Source organism: Miscanthus floridulus, chromosome 2 (assembly GCF_019320115.1).
Source record: "Miscanthus floridulus cultivar M001 chromosome 2, ASM1932011v1, whole genome shotgun sequence".
Lineage (NCBI taxonomy): Eukaryota > Viridiplantae > Streptophyta > Magnoliopsida > Poales > Poaceae > Miscanthus > Miscanthus floridulus.
This window is the reverse complement of record NC_089581.1, coordinates 9,412,195-9,431,032: the sequence shown is the minus strand read 5'-3', so window position 1 is coordinate 9,431,032 and position 18,838 is coordinate 9,412,195. Positions and strand designations below refer to the sequence as shown.

The following is an 18,838-nucleotide window of genomic DNA, read 5'->3' as shown; positions in this document are numbered from 1 at the left end:
TGATCACAATTTATACCAACAGAATTATATTCATTGATCTCTCTCATAGAACTTATTAGAAGCAGGGAAGAGGTATAGGTACCAACAATTTAATAATTAATTAACAAAAAGGAAAATGAAAATATCTGGAATCAATACGCAGGGAAAGAAAGGAAGAAACGGCAGAATTTCGCAAAAAGGATCTAAGCTCCGCATGCAATGCAATGCAGGACGCGATCTTCCTCCGTGCCGGTTGCCTTGCCTTGCCGAGCAGCTAATACACGCCGTAGTCACGGAACATGAGCTCCGGCCTCGGCTCGCCGGATCCTGCAGCCGCCGCCGCCGCCGCCGCGGCGTCACGGTGGCTTCCGTGGATGAGGATGAGCTCCTTCTGGCGGCGCAGCTCCACGACCTTGCGGTGCGAGTTGGAGTGCTGCGTGAGCACGAAGGTGGGGCTGGCCGCCGGCCGGTACTCAGGCATCAACCGCCCGGACTTGAACCGCACGCCGCACGCGTTGCACAGGGTCTTGGGGCCCAGCGGCCCCGACCGCCACTGCGGCGTCTTCTCAGACGCGCAGTGCGTGCACCGACGCACGCCGCCCTCGTCCCCAGTCGCGGCCCCGCCCGGGCTCTTGTTGCCGCGGTTGCCGCCGTTCGGGCGTGCCGGCTTGTTCGACGACGACGGAAAGTCCGAAGACGACGAGCAGGACGATGATAATGGAGACGACTGCGATGGTGGGCGCGGCACGAGGGAGTGCCACGCCTCGGAAGCCGCGGCGGTCGCGCGGCCGGACCGCTTGCTACGCGCGCCGCGGCCAGGCGCCGCGGTGACGCAGCTGTCTTGACCGGCCGAGGTGCCTTCTCCATTGCCTGCCGTGTTAGCAGCCGCAGCCGCTGCTGCCACTGCGGCATGCGCGGCCGATGAGTAATTCGGCATGTCGGAGTAGGAGTCGTCCACGAACTTGGATAGCCACTCCAGCTCGGCAGCTTCCTCGCTCTGAATCATCATATATACCGCAATTGTTTAGCGATCTCATGCATCGAAACCTCTCTAATAAGTACAGTAGGTAACACATTCATGTATATATTTAATTTAATTTTGATATGTACTCACGGGTATGTAGAACTCATCGGCGAAGGAGAGGAGCGACGACGTCTGGTGATCCGACGAGTTGGCGGTGGGTGATGGTTCACCCACCATGGCCCCCGAGTGGTGTCCCTGCTTGTCAGTGGCCGCGGTGGGGAAGAACTCGTGGGCGCCAGCGCCGGTGGAGAGGTCGTCCACGCTCATGGCGTCGCCCATGGGCGGCATCCCGTAGTAATGGTGGTGGTGCGAAGTGGAGTAGCAGGCGCCGCCGCTGTGGTGACTGGTCATCGGCGCCGTGGTGATGCTGGAGGCGTTGTGGTGGTATGTGCCCATTCCCATGCCGAGATCCACCCCCATGGCCATTTCCCACTCCGACGCCATCGATCGCCAACACAAGAGCTAGCTAGCTGCCTAAGAGCTAACCGTACGACGTACTGCTACTTGATTAGCACAGGGCATCAGTTCCTTGAAACGAGCAAGTGACCGTGCTCGTTCCAGTACGAGCTAGTACCTGCTGGCCTTGTGCTAGTCTCAGTGACGAGAGTGCGTGCGTGTGAGTGAGGGAGAGTGTGTGGAGTGGAGCGATGAGAGGGGGAAGAAATAGTGCTGGGCTCGCTCTGGGGGTCGGGGGCTCCAGTCACTTCATCACCAGTAACAAAGGAAGGGGTTGTTGCCAAGTGAGGTGATGGGAGGAGACTAGAAAGAGGTGGAGCTACCAGTGCATGTGTGTGCATGATAAAACTATGTTTTGACAAAAGCTGTAAAGATAGCATGTTAGGGAGGTGCAATTACGGGGGTGTATAGAATTAGATTAGAGTGCAGAGGGGGAGGGGCGAGGAAGCTGCAGCCCAGCACGGCAGCAGCAGGCCCCAACGTGCCCCGTCGCATGCACTGCATCCATCCACTATCTCTCTGCCCACCCACATTCACATGCTCATCAGCTCCACCGCCACACGCAGTCATTCACACACTACACTACTCTCTCCCCTCCCTAGCATAATTCCGTTAGCTACTGGCTGTACCAGTACCAGTATAGCAGCAGCCCCAGTATTTTTTTAAAGGAAAAAGTCTACTTCACCTCTCACCTTTCATACTACTTCACCTCTCATCTTTCATACTTGGTCTACTTCACCCCCAACTATGAAACCTGTTTTACCCCCTCAACTTTCTAAAACCGTCTATTTTACCCCTGGGAGGGTTTTCAACGGCGGTTTTTGCTACAACAACAGCGGGTCTGCTACAGTACGGTGGGTTTGCTACAGTAACAGCGGGCCTGCTACGGAAACGACTGTTTGCTGCGGTGTCGCTAGCTTTGAATTTTCTTTTTTTTATTTATTTTCGGTGAATTTTTGAAAAATCACAGAAAAATCATAAAATGAAAAATCTAATTTTATTGGACTCCACATGAGTAGATCTACACAATGAATATATAATACAGTATGCTTTAGTACAAATTTTTTTTGTCGCTTTAGATTAATTGGAAAATCCAATTTTGTCTCTAATTAATTAGAATTTATCTATAACTAAGTTATACATAGTCCAATGAGTACGAAATTTTTACTATAGTTCAAGCATACAATAATTAGCGTAGCATAAAAATTTCACCACAATTGGACCATAGAAGCTGCAGCTATGAATTATTCCAATTAATTACAGATAAAATTGTATTTTCCAATTAATCTAAAGCTACAAAAAAAATTTGTACTAAAGCATACTGTATTATATATTCATTGTGTAGATCTACTCATGTGGAGTCCAATAAAATTAGATTTTTTATTTTATGATTTTTCTATGATTTACTATGATTTTTTAAAAATGCACCGAAAATAAATAAAAAAGGAAATTCAAAACGGACGGCACTGTAGCAACCCACCGTTACTGTAGCAAGCCCGCTGTTGCTGTAGCAAACCGCCGCTGAAAACCGCCCAGGGGGTAAAATAGACGGTTTTGGAAAGTTGATGGGGGTAAAACAGACGGTTTCATAGTTGGGGGATGAAGTAGACCAAGTATAAAAGGTGGGGGTGAAGTAGACTTTTTCCTTTTTTTAATAAAAGAAGAAAAAAAACTGAAGAAAGAGACGGGGAAGAAATAAGGCCCAGCTTAGATGCGAAATTTTTTACAAAACACAACTGTAGCGTTTTTCGTTGTTATTTGGTAATTAGTGTCCAATCATAGTTTAATTAGGCTTAAAAGATTCGTCTCGTGGATTTCATATAAACTGTGTAATTAGTTTTATTTTTTATTTATATTTAATGCTTCATGCATGCGTTTAAAGATTCGATGTAACGAAAAATCTTAAAAAATTTGACAAAATGAAGTGGAACTAAACAGCACCTAAGAATCGGTTACTTTAACCGCAATGCGTGCACACACGACCACGTGACTCCATGAGCTGTAGCCTGTGCAACTGTCCATGGGAGTGAACGCCGGAGCATCCTGACCTGGCGGAAATCAATGCTGCTCGCCTCGCAGGGGCATTCGTATACGCAGCAGGCAGGGGCAACCGGGAAAAGGTCTGCCACGCATGCACTGAGAATGGTTAATCGGTCAATTTCCTCTGTCCATACGTCGTCCCGGCTCCATTCGACGGAAGTACAGAGTATTTTACCGCCGTTTTTTTGGTAGATGGTTTCTTGAGTCGGCTAAAACTAATTTGTTATAAAAAAATATTATTCTATAATTGATAAATCGTTCTGATAAGTTGAAAGCGAACATAGCCTAGCGATCAACTATACGATGACAGAGGTAGGCCGGCCGGGCATGTGGTACCTTCTCGTACGGTGACTTGATCGGGCTCATTGATTATTACTCGCTGTAACACACGGTTAGCCCAATTAACTGGGGTGGGGTAGCCAGCTTTTGCTAGCTTGCTGCAGGTTGAAACTTGAAAAGAAAGCTTCCACGCATACTCTCTACTATGTGCATCACGTACTGCGACAAAGCCCGACAGTACTAGACATGTTGACACATGGTGCGTCTGACACACGGAATATTGACACGTGAGCTTAATGATGCGAAGCTGTCGTTTTAGTACGCGCTAGCTAGCTCTCTCCCACCCCGGCCTCCCGGCCGTCTCCCTCTCATGTGTCATGTAGGAGGAGGAAAGTACTACTACGAGCTAGTAATAACATTTAGCTGAAGCCAGGATCTGCTCAGATTTCTCACGATTAAAGTATCTGCAAGTTAGTTAGTTAAAGAGCCTGTGTTAAACTTTTAGCCTACTCGTACACTAGCTACATGTGGATATACGTACGTACGTGAGTTTTGATTTCTCTGTAACCAGCAGCAGCTCAAATAACTGGTACTACGACTACTCCAATATCACACATACCTGCTACGGCTGCTAAAACTAGACTAGACTAGATGGAGTAGCTAGTGGACTGTAGTGAGAGCAAGTTCACGGAATCATCTAGTCAAACTCTGCAAAAACTAACTAATAATAATGATCTCGATCGAGTGCGTGGGCTGCCTCAATATATATTTGGATCGATCGATCGATCGTCAAGGAAGAAATAAACGGTGTGCCGGCCGGGCACACCGTGTGATATGATCGATCACACCGTTAGGTACGTACTCCAGTTAGTTGTATCCCTTTTTCAAAATACACGTATATATATGATGTTTATTTATACCTATATAACAAGCCAATTAATTACAGTTCGGTTTAAAGAAACTGTGGAGAATTATTGGGTTTCGACAAGTGGAAACTTGTCATGATCGAGCCATCGCCAAGGGACCGTTTGTCAGTGACAGCTCCCGATCTGACGAGTAGATAATAAATTAGCTTGTGGAGATTATTAGGAGGTGAACCACCAATGGGTACGGACGTTGTGCGCAGGGAACGGAGGTCGCCGCTGGAGTGGCGTTTACGCTCAGAGTTTGGATAAGATATAAGATATGAAGATAATAATAATGTTACTGCAACATACTAGGAGTAATCAGTCACTTTCCCACTTGTGTGACAACACACTGACACTACTACTACCTCCATGCATGCAGTAATCAATGATGAGGTGAGAGTGCGCAGGGAATTTAACGACGGCGACGAGGGCCGAGGGGGGCCTGGTGGAGCTGGAGCTGCTGCTGAGGAAGAGGAAATGCCGAATTGCATTGGCTGGTTGCGGTGGTAGTTACCGCCCGCAGGTAAAGGGTTTGACATCAAGGCAGCGTGGAGTATCGGCGCCTGTGGGTATGGGGACCCCTGCCCAGCTGCCCTGACCTGCTCCTGCTCCTGCTCCTGCTCCTGCTCCTGCCCGCGCGCCCCTCGCTCTGGCGGGGCCTCTGGGTTCTCTGGCCCTGACCCCCTTTACTTTTTCAGTTTTCACCGTTGCCCGGCCGGCCAGTACGACGTGCTCACCCCGTTTCTCACACGGCTCACTCACCTCCTATCCTCTCCCCTCGCCCTCGGCTCCCCCATCCTGCCCATGAGGGGATGAGGCCATGAGTACATGGCTTAATTACCAAAGGAATAATTGGCACTATCCAGATTAACAACAATTTTCATTTAATGTGGTCGAGGTTTTTGTCGCTGGCTGCTATATTAGCACAACAACTAACATCTGGTCTCTGACGACAAGAAGGGTATATGTATATATAGTAGCACCATTGAGTCTTGACAATTATTATATGCGGTAGCACATATATATACACGGGCGACATGTCGGATCTCTCTTTTTCAATCTCAACTAACATGTACGATCACAGGACTGATTTTGTCCGTGCGTGCTGATATCTCCAATTTCTGAAAACATGATGTTCTCGTCCAGTATGATGAGGGCTAGCTATGTGAGCAAACTAATTAGAATCCCAAGCCACATATATATATTGCGCACAAGGGACCATTGATACAGGCTCATAATGGATGGGATGGTTGCCATTTTGCGACCACATGAAGGACCACGCGGCGGAGGTAGTGCTGTATGGTCGTCATGGACATGAGAAATTTACGAGATGGCTTGCTAACTGTACTGCACCACCTCCGTTCCGTTCACTTACTTTGTGTACGCCTAGAAGGACCACGCACCCTAGCTGTTTCTCGTTGCGTCCTACCACTCAATCAGACAATCCGTACATTGTGTACGCCGGGGAGACAAGCACCTACTAGAGGCGCAAGAATGGCCGACGGTTATTAAACCGTCGGCCATTAATTTGTACCGTCAGGAAGCACAATTGCCGAGCGTATACCGTCGGGAAGCTCCCGTCGGGCATCCATGGTCGGGCATTCCCACTTTTACCGACCGGTAGTCAGTTATTGTATGGCTGACGCTCGACAATTAGTTGGTAAACACGTCATTCGGCCTTTGGTCCGACATGAATTGCCGAGGGTTTCCCGGTCGGGGATTTATTGCTTGACAATTTTTTTTAAACCCATTAGGAAACATATCCAGACGGGGATTTGTTGCTTGATAGTTTTTTTAAACCCATCGGGAAACATATCCGGTCAGGGATTTGTTGCATGACAGTTTTTTAACCCATCAGGGAAACATATTAGCAACGGTGTTTATTAACCGTCTGGAATTAAATACTCTCGGTAGAATATATATGTGAAGGTTTTGGTTTCCCACCGGCTAAAACTATTAAACCATCGGCAATATAGAGATGAAGTTGTTTTATTATAATCCATCATCTGATATTGCTTGGGATATTTTTTATAGCCGTAAATAATTAATATATGTAACCAGGAAGATCAATTACAAAGGTTGAACATTCACAATTCATGACATTTCATAACCAACTCTTTAATATTGAAAGGTACGGTCTAGACATTCTGAAAGTTTCTAAGAACATTCTTCAACATTACATAAATTAATGTTCAAATTAAAATACTTGACTAAGATACTGCTATGCTGTTCACAAGGCATAAGAAAAACTACTTAAAAGTGCCACACTGCATATGTTGCATATAATCTCTTCTCATAACCAGGAAGCATCATCATCGAAAAAGTCTTCACCATTATTCTCGTAATTTTGGCCATCATCTTGGGAATGGTATCCTTCATCATAATAATCAAAGATGTCATCTTCATTTTCCTCACCACTATAGTCTGCTCCACTAATATTTTCCTCACCACTATAGTCTGCTCCACCAATGTTATCCTACAGAAGTTATAAAATTATTTTTATAAGCATATGAACTAGCTTGAATATATATAAGATAGATTTTGCAATAATTTTAGATATGGCACGGATACATTTGGAACACACTTAATACTTACATGATCAGATGCATTAGGAACATTTTTCTCATGCTCTCTAGCGAATGCAACCTCAGATTCAGAAGTAGGCTGCATGTCATCCATATATTAGTTTATACTTTGAAGGTCAGTTTTGTAATGAATTGAGGTGGGGAAAATAAAATTCAAATCTGAATCAACTAGAGTGATGCTTGAGTTCATTGTAATAATTTGTGCTATGTGAGGTAGCTGGTAAACTTACCAAGTTAGTTGCAGTTTCCTGAGCTAATGCATCAAAGTCCATTCCTTGTTTAGCAACAAGTGCCTGTTAAAACTTCATGGTTAGCCATAGGTATTTATTTGTACGCATATATTTATTCTAACAATAATTACCCGCACAACATGTTCAAGGTTGCTATATTCTTTTCGCAACAACAGATTTTCCCTTTCAAGTCGCTTCTCTTTAGCAGAAACATATGGTTATGCACTTCTTTTCCTTGTCTTGATTGCTTCCTTCTCAGCAATACTAATTGCTCCATCACCAATTCCTAGCTTACCATGTGGCATTCTACCTGCACACTCATAAATGACACTTGCATCTAATTCAGGATGCTCAATTTTCTAATTCGTGCCATACTTTTTTTTCCATTCCTTCCTCATATTGTGCCTTTTCCAAAAAAAACATAGAAAAGCTGAGCATCAGTAACAAGACAACTACAAGAGCTATCAGCTAAATAATCCAACACTTACCCATTTAATAGCAGCATTCTGGTTGCACAACCTGCCATCATTTGTCCCTGGATTCAATTCATGATTATGCAGCCAAGCGCCACCAATTCTAGGGTCAACGCTAGTTTTTAGTGCCTGCAATTAAAGTGTAAGTCTGCTTTGACATGTATTGAACATTGTACATCAGTAGTTTATGAAGTCACAACTTTTTGGTTTGGGTTCTTTACCAGCCATTGGCGTGTTGCTGGTAAGCTTCTTGAGCCACCGCGATGGTATACGTTATTATTTCCAGCTAGGCGATTTTGCTTTGCCTTTAAGGATGACTTTCTAAATTTTGATGTACTCCAGTGCTCACATAGCAAAGCCCAACCTTCATTGGTTGTAAAGTCTCTTGGTTTAACAGATATAAGTGCTTCTTTTGTTGGCCAACGATTTCCATATTCATCTACATCTTCTGGGGGCACATTACCATCCTTATATAGTTTCTTTGTGATAGCCCGCTTCTTTTCACTCAACATCTTAGGCACCACAACAACAACAACAACAACAACAACAAAGCCTTTAAGTCCCAAACAAGTTGGGGTAGGCTAGAGTTGAAACCCAACAGAAGCAATCAAGGTTCAGGCACGTGAATAGCTGTCTTCCAAGCACTCCTATCTAAGGCTAAGTCTTTGGGTATATTCCATCCTTTCAAGTCTCTTTTTATTGCCTCTACCCAAGTCAACTTTGGTCTTCCTCTGCCTCTCTTCACGTTACTATCCTGACTTAGGATTCCACTACGCACCGGTGCATCTGGAGGTCTCCGTTGCACATGTCCAAACCATCTCAACCGGTGTTAGACAAGCTTTTCTTCAATTGGTGCTACCCCTAATCTCTCACGTATATCATCGTTCCGAACTCGATCCCTTCTTGTATGACCGCAAATCCAACGCAACATACGCATTGCCGCGACACTTAGCTGTTGAATATGTCATCTTTTTGTAGGCCAACATTCTCCACCATACAACATAACAGGTCTAATCGCCGTCCTATAAAACTTGCCTTTTAGCTTCTGTGGTACCCTTTTGTCACATAGGACACCAGACGCTTGCCGCCACTTCATCCACCCTGCTTTGATTCTATGGCTAACATCTTCATCAATATCCCTGTCCCTCTGTAGCATTGATCATAAATATCGAAAGGTATCCTTCCTAGGCACTACTTGACCTTCCAAACTAACATCTTCCTCCTCCCGAGTAGTAGTGCCGAAATCATATCTCATATACTCAGTTTTAGTTCTACTAAGTCTAAAACCTTTGGACTCCAAAGTCTCCCGCCATAACTCCAGTTTCTGATTCACTCCTGTCCGGCTTTCATCAACTAGCACTACATCGTCCGCGAAAAGCATACACCAAGGGATGTCCCCTTGTATGTCCCTTGTGACCTCATCCATCACTAAAGCAAACAAATAAGGGCTCAAAGCTGACCCTTGATGTAGTCCTATCCTAATCGGGAAGTCATCCGTGTCTCCATCGCTTGTTCGAACTCTAGTCACAACATTGTTGTACATGTTCTTAATGAGCCCGACGTACTTCGTTGGGACTTTATGTTTGTCCAAAGCCCACCACATAATATTCCTTGGTATTTTATCATAAGCCTTCTCCAAGTCAATAAAAACCATATGTAGGTCCTTCTTCTTCTCCCTATACCGCTCCATAACTTGTCTTATTAAAAAAATGGCTTCCATGGTTGACCTTCCGGGCATGAAACCAAATTGGTTCATAGAGACCCACGTTATTGCTCTTAAGCGATGCTCGATAACTCTCTCCCATAGCTTCATAGTATGGCTCATCAACTTAATTCCCCGGTAATTTGTACAACTTTGAATATCCCCTTTATTCTTGTAGATCGGTACCAATATACTTCTCCTCCACTCATCAGGCATCTTGTTCGATCGAAAAATATAGTTGAACGGCTTGGTTAACCATACTACAGCTATGTCCCCGAGGCATCTCCACACCTCGATTGGGATACCATCCGGTCCCATCGCCTTACCTCCTTTTATCCTTTTCAACGCTTCTCTGACCTCAGATTCTTGGATTCTCCGCACAAAGTGCCTATTGGTGTCATCAAAAGAGTCATCCAACTGAAAGGTTGTGTCCATATTCTCACCATTGAACAATTTGTTAAAATACTCTTGCCATCGATGTCGGATCTCATCCTCCTTTACCAAGAGATGCTCCCTTTCATCCTTAATGCACTTAACTTGGTTGAAGTCCCGTGTCTTTCTCTCACGAACCCTAGCCATCCTATAAATGTCCTTCTCTCCTTCCTTCGTACTCAAATGTTGGTAAAGATCCTCGTACGCTCTACCCTTTGCCACACTTACAGCTCGCTTTGCAGTCTTCTTTGCCACCTTGTACTTCTCTATGTTGTCCACACTCCTGTCATGGTACAAGCGTCTATAGCATTCTTTCTTCTCCTTAATAGCCCTTTGGACTTCCTCGTTCCTGTCATGGCCAACGATTTCCATATTCATCTACATCTTCTAGGGGCACATTACCATCCTTATATAGTTTCTTTGTGATAGCCCGCTTCTTTTCACTCAACATCTTAGGCACCATATTTTTAAATTTTAACTCCAAGACAGCATCTGCCTCAGCTCTAACTTCTGGAAGACACTTGAAACGCCACTGCCATATTATTTATAGTAAGTTGCCGTTGAGATAACTTTTAAACAATAGCAAAGCTAGTTAGTAAGCTGTAGTTATTATGCACATGTAGCACATACCCAGAACTCTTCCAATACTCTCTTATCAGTTGATACCCCAGCTATGGTAGTCTTCTTGAAGTCTTCCCATGTTAGCACTGGCTTCATCCCATTTATTGTATCAACAAAATCAGGACACATCTCGCGAACTAGAGCGCCAATTACTGTTGGGGGTTTGCGAGAACTTTGATAAGGATGCACTTCCCAGTGCCTGATAATTTTATATTAAATCAAATGACATCATCATATAGGGATAAAAGATATAAAATACATAAGTGAAATGTTAAAATAAGCAAAACATCATGGAACCGGTCAGGACTGAAAACTCCTACCTTACAGAAATGTGGAAAGTTAAAAATACAACATTCTTTATTTAGTCTTTGCAAGCTCTTTAAATAAATATGCTGGTGCATCCAACTATCTACAAGCAAGCTAGTGCACTAATGATATGGCATTGTTCTCTATCATGGACAAACTGTACTTGCTAAAAATTAATCTGAACAATGAACACTTGAACACAAAATACTGAGACAATAGTCTATGTTAATACACAAGCGATAGATATAATATGGACACATAATTATACAAATTAAAGCAGCTACAATGTTACTTACTCTCCAATAGCCTTGATCGTGGGTCTTTCTCTTTCTGGAAGTCTTTCACCGCTATCAGTCCTTGATCGAGTGTTTTTTTTTCTCAATAGCTTGCTGACTTGCTGAAGCCAGTCCATTATTTTCTCTTGCAGCAGCTGATGTCGAATGCACTGACCTTGATGATGACACAGGTCTGTGCTTCAAGCAGCCACTCATCCTGCTTCATACATGGCAATAAGTATGTTGCATAAAATATTTATTAAAAAGAACGAGTAGGCACCAATAAAATTAGGGGATACACAAGTAAAATAAGTGAAGTAAATCATCAGTCAAACAAGGATGCACCATATTTCAGATTGGGAAGACATATTTCTAGTTCAATATGGAAGCTAAATAATAAGATACTAATGTACATATTAAAAATAAGGATTCAATAATCATCATAATCAAATTCTAAGGAATCATCCGTGGTTTCCTCATCCTCGTCAATGTCTTCCAAGTCTCTATTTTCTTCAACTATTTGTTGCTCTTCGTCACTACTACTCCCATGATAAGAAATGTCATCCAATGGATCCTTAGTGTTATTTTGCTTTTCTATAGTTTCAATATCTTGGGGATCAAGGACATCATCCAAGGCCTCTGAAGACATAGTTACATCATCAAACAAGCCATCAACATCAATGGAGAAGCTTCCCTGCAGCTCATCTTCTTGGAAAAATACATCTGTAATAGGTGGCTCATGTGCATCTACTGTGTCAAGGTTGGTTAAGGTCCTTGGTTGGATCTTGTAAACAATAGACCAATCACACAAATCACGCCTTAGAGATGGGTACTGCAAGTAGTATACTAGTGTGGCTTGGTGAGCCATGGCAAAGGGTTCAAAATTCACCGGCCTTGAAGACGGCTTGACGTCCACCAAATCTAATTTTGGTTCAGATCTAAGACCAAAAATTGAATCAAACCAGCGGCACTATAAGAGAACCATTTCAATTTTTCTACCAGCATTAAAAGAAAGTTTGATAATGTCCTCGACTACACCATAATAGTCAAGTTGTTGATCATCTGAGGTGAATGATGTCAAACAAACCCCTGTGTTCACTGTGGTCAACTTTGCATGGGAGTTTTCATATCGCTCTGACCTGAACCTATAGCCATTAACATCATACGAGCTATATGATAGTACTCTAGATTTACATCAATTGGCTAAATTCCACAAGTCTTCATCTGCATCGGTATCCTTTCTACACTATAAAAATAAATTAGTCTGTTAGAATATATATATACATGTGTTCATGAAATATGGCTAAGGTAATATGTCCTTATAGTTTTCTTAAACCAATCCACAAATTCATCTATCATCATTTTGTCAAGGACCTCCACTGACAACCTAGGGTTATTAGCACACTTCTGTTCCATAAATGCCCTACAAATATATACAAGTTATAGAACCTCTGCTAGAACATTTAAAAATTGTTATTTGTATCACTTACTCTTGATAACGATCAACAGCAGAGCAATTGGTCAAAATATACAGCCTCGCTGCATTCAATTCTTGTTCTGAGAGGTCACGAGGCATGCCCTACCATGAAGGGTGCCTTGATATTGGAAAACATCTAAAGTGCAGCCATCATTCTTCACGTGTGTTCCCCTATTGTTGTATCTATCAACCTTTTTCCATCTAGTACGAACATGGTTAGCAAAAATATCTAGAAAAAAAGTCAGTTATCTCTTTCACAATATCAGCCTCTACAATAGAACCCTCAACTCTAGCTTTGTTCTGCACTTTCAGGCCCAGGTCATGCCTATACCTAGCAAAATATTACTACAATGTTTAGTGATATAATAACAAAAAAAATTGAATCGAACTGAACTAACTTATTTAGAAAAATTAATAATTAATAATTACCTCTCATGTTGGTACATCCATCGAAATGCCATAGGTCCGCCAACCCTTGCCTCATATGGAAGATGCACAATTAGATGTTGCATTACATTAAAGAACCCTGGTGGGAACATTTTCTCTAGCTTGCATAGAAGAACTGGAATCTCCTTCTCAAGTTCACGCATTCTCTCCCGATCAATTTCTTTAGCACATATTTGTCGATAAAAAAAACACAGTTCTGATATATCCTTCCATTCCTTCTCAGGGATGAAACCTCTAAGTGCAACTGGCAGTAGGCGCTCGATGATTATGTGTAAGTCATGGCTTTTTATACCAATAAATTTCAGCTTATTCAACTTTACAGATTTACTTAAATTAGCAGCAAAGCGATCTGGGAACTTTAGTTGCTTGAACCACTTGAAGATAACCAATCTATCATCCTTACTAACACAATATTTTCCCCTCGATTTTGTCCATGTGCCATTGGGCTTCTTAATCAAATCAAAAGTTGGGCGATCACAAAGCATAGCCATGTCAAGATGAGCTTTAATATTGTCCTTAGTTTTATCTGAGATATCTAGAGTTGTGCCTAATAGTGCCTCTGCAATATTTTTCTCATTGTGCATGAGATCAATGTTATGTCGGAGAAGCAACTTTTTCCAGTATGGCAATCGCCACAAACAACTAATATCTGTCCAATTGTGCGACTTCCCAAACCCTTTATATTTATTGTTACCTTTGCTATCAAGAGTTAGATTATTTAACTGTTCTAGTATCTCAGCGCCAGTTAGGTGCTTTGGTGGAGGATCTGTAATTCTAGTTTTCTTTCAAAAACACTTCACACTTTTGCGGAATGCATGGCTAGCCGGAAGAAATCTCCTATGGCAATCAAACCAGCAAGGTTTGTGCCCATGCTTCAAATGAAATGTCTTAATGTCAGACCCACAAATTGGACAAGCTAGCTTTCCATGTGTGCTCCAGCATGCTACTAAGCCATATCCAGGAAAATCATGAATGGTCCACAACACAATTGCCTTCATGGTGATGTTTCCTTTCTATAACAGTCGTAAGTAAGAGAACCTTTTTCCCATAAATCCAAGAGCTCATCAACTAGTGGTTCCATGTATACGTTGAAGTTCTTCCCCGGGTGTTCACGACCAGGAATAACGAGTGCAAGGATGATGTTGCTCTTTCTAGTGCACATTTCAGGAGGGAGGTTATACGGAACAACAAAGATAGGCCAACAAGAGTATGGGGCAGCATGAGCACTAAAAAGTGTAAAACCATCAGTTACCAAACCAAGACGCACGTTCCTAACCTCTTTGGCAAAATTTGGATACAACTTGTCAAATTCCATCCAAGCTTCTCCATCCGAAGGGTGAGCCATAACATTATCATTGTTGCGGGGTTGTGCATGATATCCCATGTGCTTTGCCGTGTTCTGTGACATGTACAGGTGTTGTAGCCTTTGAGTAATTGGAAGGTAACACAAAACTTTTTTTGGTACTTTCCTAGATTTCTTTCCTCTAGTTGGCTCCTCATACCGAGATTCACCACAGATAGAGCAATTTTCTTTATCTTTGTTAGTTTTGTAATATATCATGCATCCATTGGGGCATGCATCAATCTTCACATAAGGCATTCTTAGGCTATGCACAAACTTCTTAGACCTATAAAAGTTTTTAGGGACATCCTTGGCAGCCTCATCTCCAATAACTTCATGTAAAAGATTCATTATTTCATTGTAACCGGCTTCAGAAAGATTATATTGTGTTTTTATGGTCATAAGTCGTGCTACAATGGATAGGCGGGAGTGAGACATCTTGTCATGCAGTGGTTTATCTACTTTCTCTAGCAGCTCATATAACTCCTTTGCTGCTTGAGTTGGCTCCTCACTTTGACGGACACCTTCGGCTCCAATAGCATCAAATAGCATTTCACTCATCCTATCTGAGCTACCTACATATTCATTGTCTGCTTGATCATTTACATCAGACTCCCCATGCCTAGTCCATCTCTCATACCCCAACTGGAAACCGTTGCGGCATAAATGCATCTCCATTTTACCCCTTTTCCTCTTGTGGCGACAATCACACTTAGTACATGGACACTTAGATCTCCCACCTTTAGCAGCTTCAGGTAATGAAAAGGCATGGTCCAGAAAGGTGTCCAAACCAGCTTTCCAAACTAGACTAAACAAGCTACCTTTCCGCTCATTGTACATCCAACTACGATCCTCACCCATGGAACGTAACTACCTAAATATTAGAATTCACACTTTAGGAAAAAAATAAAGTTACTTTCATATATGCATGGTTCAGATAGTATCAAAGCAGTCAGCTTTCCACCCACACATAAATAATTGTAGTGCCACAAGAAAAATAATCCGCTACACACAGAGAGGGATGGAGGGAGAGAGATGAATAGTAGAATGAGACCTTAAGTTCTCTGAGTTTGCGTTCACGCCAACACTAGTCACCCGCCCAATCTCCAGTCACCTGCACCTTAGCACACCAGCACACTAAAAGAGAAGATGATTGGAGCAGCAAAAAAATTCGAGAGAGAAAATATGTAGTCAGAAATAACCAGTATAGAAAATCAATTATCAATGATGCAAGACAAACACTACAATATAAGGATGATCACCTAACTCCTGAGATTTCCCTAATTGCTAATGATCATATTGTACATCTAAAGTACCACATATTCAGAATCCATGGTTCATACTAATATTCAGAAAAATTAGGACATGCTTCACACAGAACACTAAATATTGAACACAACAGAATGTTAACAAGATAGCAGTCTAGACATTGCTCTTGTCAACTATAAAATATACACAAACAAGATAGCATAATTAGAACTACTCCTTCCACTCAGATTCTATCCTTCCTATTCAGTTCAGTCTACACAAGTAATTCACTTTCCATCTTATTAGTGTAGCATCAACCGTCCAGCCCATCTCAGAACACAATTAATTAACTGAACCCCAATAACAAGGCAGCAATAGTCAAACAAAGATGAATGTAGATTGCAGATTGAATACAAAACCTAATAAAAAGAGCTATCATTGATATCCAAAGAACAACAGTAGGGTTCTTGACCATGGAGCATAAGGCACAAAAGAGGACAGCAAAGGGGTTCGCATTGTACCTTAAGAAGAAGATCAGATGTGTGGCGGCACAGATGCTGATTGATTTAATCCGCGGGTGCTCAGTGTCGGCGAGCGGAACGAGATGTGCTTCGCCCCTCCTGCAGGAGGGTCTTGGCAACCAGTTGCACACCCTATGATCACCCTTCGATTCAATCGGAGTGGGCGGCGATAAAACCTGAGACGGTTCGTTTGGGAACGTGGAGGAGAGATTTACGGGATATGCGGCGTTTTTAGGTGCGGCCGCGGGAGATTAGGCTTCGTTTCACGCTAAAACTATATCGCTAGTCTGCCGCCTTTTCGTCGTCCTGATTTCGGGGTCTGGATAATATTCCATTTGATTCGAAATAAATAAATATATTCTTACAATGTCAAACATACTAGCAGTAGCCCAGTGGTAGAATGGTTTGCTTAGACAGTATGCATGCTGGGTTCGAGTGTCCAATACAATAAGGTTTTTGAACTTTTTGCACTTATTTTCAGGTAAGGTTCTTCCATGTCATTTCTTTTTTCCAAGAAAAATACTGGAAACAAACTAATGATTGCAGGAACGTACTTACTAGAACTTTACAATTATGAGGTCACTAAAAATTATGTTTAAATTTATTCAGATATCAAAATGTAGACCTATAGCAAGTGTTATGGTTTAATATTATATATTACATATAAAGCACGTGCATGTTCTCAACCCATGAGGTTAGACAAGGCACTGTAGAAGAGGGACATTATAAATGAAATAATTGTATCGTGCATTGACAATTGCACTTGTGCTTTATGCACCACCAAGGACTTGGTATAGTTATAAACATCATGAGAGGATGATCTATGTTTTTCAATGCTATTCTTAGAAGAACAATGAATCATCAAAGTGTTTTGTTGTGTAAAGTATAAGAGGTCTTTCAAATATTTATATCTTTGAACATCTATTTAAAAAAATTATATAGGTTCATGGTATAATAGGATTTATTCTTTTAGATTCACTATGAAAAATACTTTCATAATATATAATTCATAGGTTGTAAAATTATAATAATTTTTTTGAAATGAATAATCAAAGATAGCAATTGAAAGAATCAAGATGCCCAAGAGGGGAGTTGAATTGGGCTAATTCTAAATTTTCTTGCAATAATCAAATCCTACGGATAGTCCAATTAACCCCTTGTGCCTAGAAAAGTGTTTCTATTAAACTAACACACAACGGACTTGCAACCTATGTTCCAAACTTACTCTAGCATGGCAATTCTATGAATGTAAAGCCAAGTGTTGAATTGCTCAAAGTAAATACTCAAAGTAAATGCTCAAAGTAAATAGAGAGAGAGAAACACGGCGATGTTTTGCCGAGGTATCGGAGAGTCGCCACTCCCCACTAGTCCTCGTTGGAGCACCCCGCGCAAGGGTGTAGCTCCCCCTTGATCCGCGCAAGGATCAAGTGCTCTCTACGGGTTGATTCTTCGACACTCCGTCGCGGCGAATCACCCAAAGCCGCTCACAACTTGAGTTGGGTCACCCACAAGCTTCACCGGGTGATCACCAAGCTCCCAATCACCACCAAACCGTCTAGGTGATGGCGATCACCAAGAGTAACAAGCACGAACTCTCACTTGACCACGCGAAGCCTAATGAGAAGATGGATGCACACTTTGCTACTCTTGATTCACTAATGAGGCTACTCTCTTGGATTCTCAAATCTCAATCACCTTACTAGGACATTGCTCTTCTTGGCACTTACAAACGTGTTTCTCAGCTGTTGAAATGAGCAAAAGTAACTCCACACATGAGTGGAGCTTCTATTTATAAGGCAGCCTGAAAAACGAACCGTTATGAGCTTCTGCGGGTTGACCGGACGCTCCGGTCAGTTCAACCCGCGAACCAGTGAAAATGTGTTGACCGGACACTGGCAGGGTCCGGTCACCACTGACCGGACGTGTCCGGTCGCATTAAATTCTTACTAGAACCTTACTGTACTCGACCGGACACTGAACCCCCAGGGTCCGGTCACACAGATTCCCTTCTCTGAAACCTTACTGGAGTCGACCGGACGCTAGACTTCAGCGTCCGATTAGTTGACCTCTCCAGTATCCGGTCGCACCGAACATAGTCTCTTGATCAAAAGAACTGACCGGACCCTGCGGCCAGCGTCCGGTCGCACCGGAGCCAGCGTCCGGTCAGCATTTGACCCTCCATTTACTTCCAACTCTCGATCATATGTGAATGAAGTTTGCTCCAATGGATCTTAGGCATTCGTAGGAGCTACCTAGAGCTAGTTTAAACAAGTGTGCACCACACCTAACTCACTAGACTCATCTAGGTCAAGCTACCCATCCATACCCCCCTTAATAGTACGACCAAAGGAAAAACAAAGTCCTAAACTACTCTAAGTGTCACTCCAACTCCAATCAACACTTAGAACTAGTCATCCTTAACCTTGTCGTCCATCCTTTGAAAACCGAAACAATTTCCATCATAGGGGCATGACCATCTCGATTGCCCAATCG

General features: G+C 42.7%; 1 protein-coding gene and 1 pseudogene across 1 annotated transcript; both read right to left on the bottom strand.

Annotated features, from left to right (window-relative positions):
- Window positions 1-15: 15 nt before the first annotated feature.
- Window positions 16-1,648, bottom strand: LOC136537873 (GATA transcription factor 4-like). Its single transcript, XM_066529847.1, has 2 exons — window positions 1,094-1,648; window positions 16-976 (listed from the first exon to the last, which is right to left on the bottom strand). The coding sequence occupies exons 1-2, from the start codon at window positions 1,445-1,447 to the stop codon at window positions 254-256; spliced, it is 1,077 nt and encodes a 358-aa protein (XP_066385944.1). The 5' UTR covers window positions 1,448-1,648; the 3' UTR covers window positions 16-253.
- A 10,092-nt stretch (window positions 1,649-11,740) lies between these two features.
- LOC136537872 (uncharacterized) lies at window positions 11,741-14,642 on the bottom strand (annotated as a pseudogene).
- Between the last annotated feature and the right edge of the window lie 4,196 nt (window positions 14,643-18,838).

Bases quoted from the DNA above. Each gene is read 5' to 3' on its own strand.
- LOC136537873 (XM_066529847.1), bottom strand. From the start codon at position 1,447: ATGGCGTCGGAGTGGGAAATGGCCATGGGGGTGGATCTCGGCATGGGA. The intron at 977-1,093 runs GTGAGTACATAT...ATGATGATTCAG, and splicing joins CCGATGAGTTCTACATACCC to AGCGAGGAAGCTGCCGAGCT.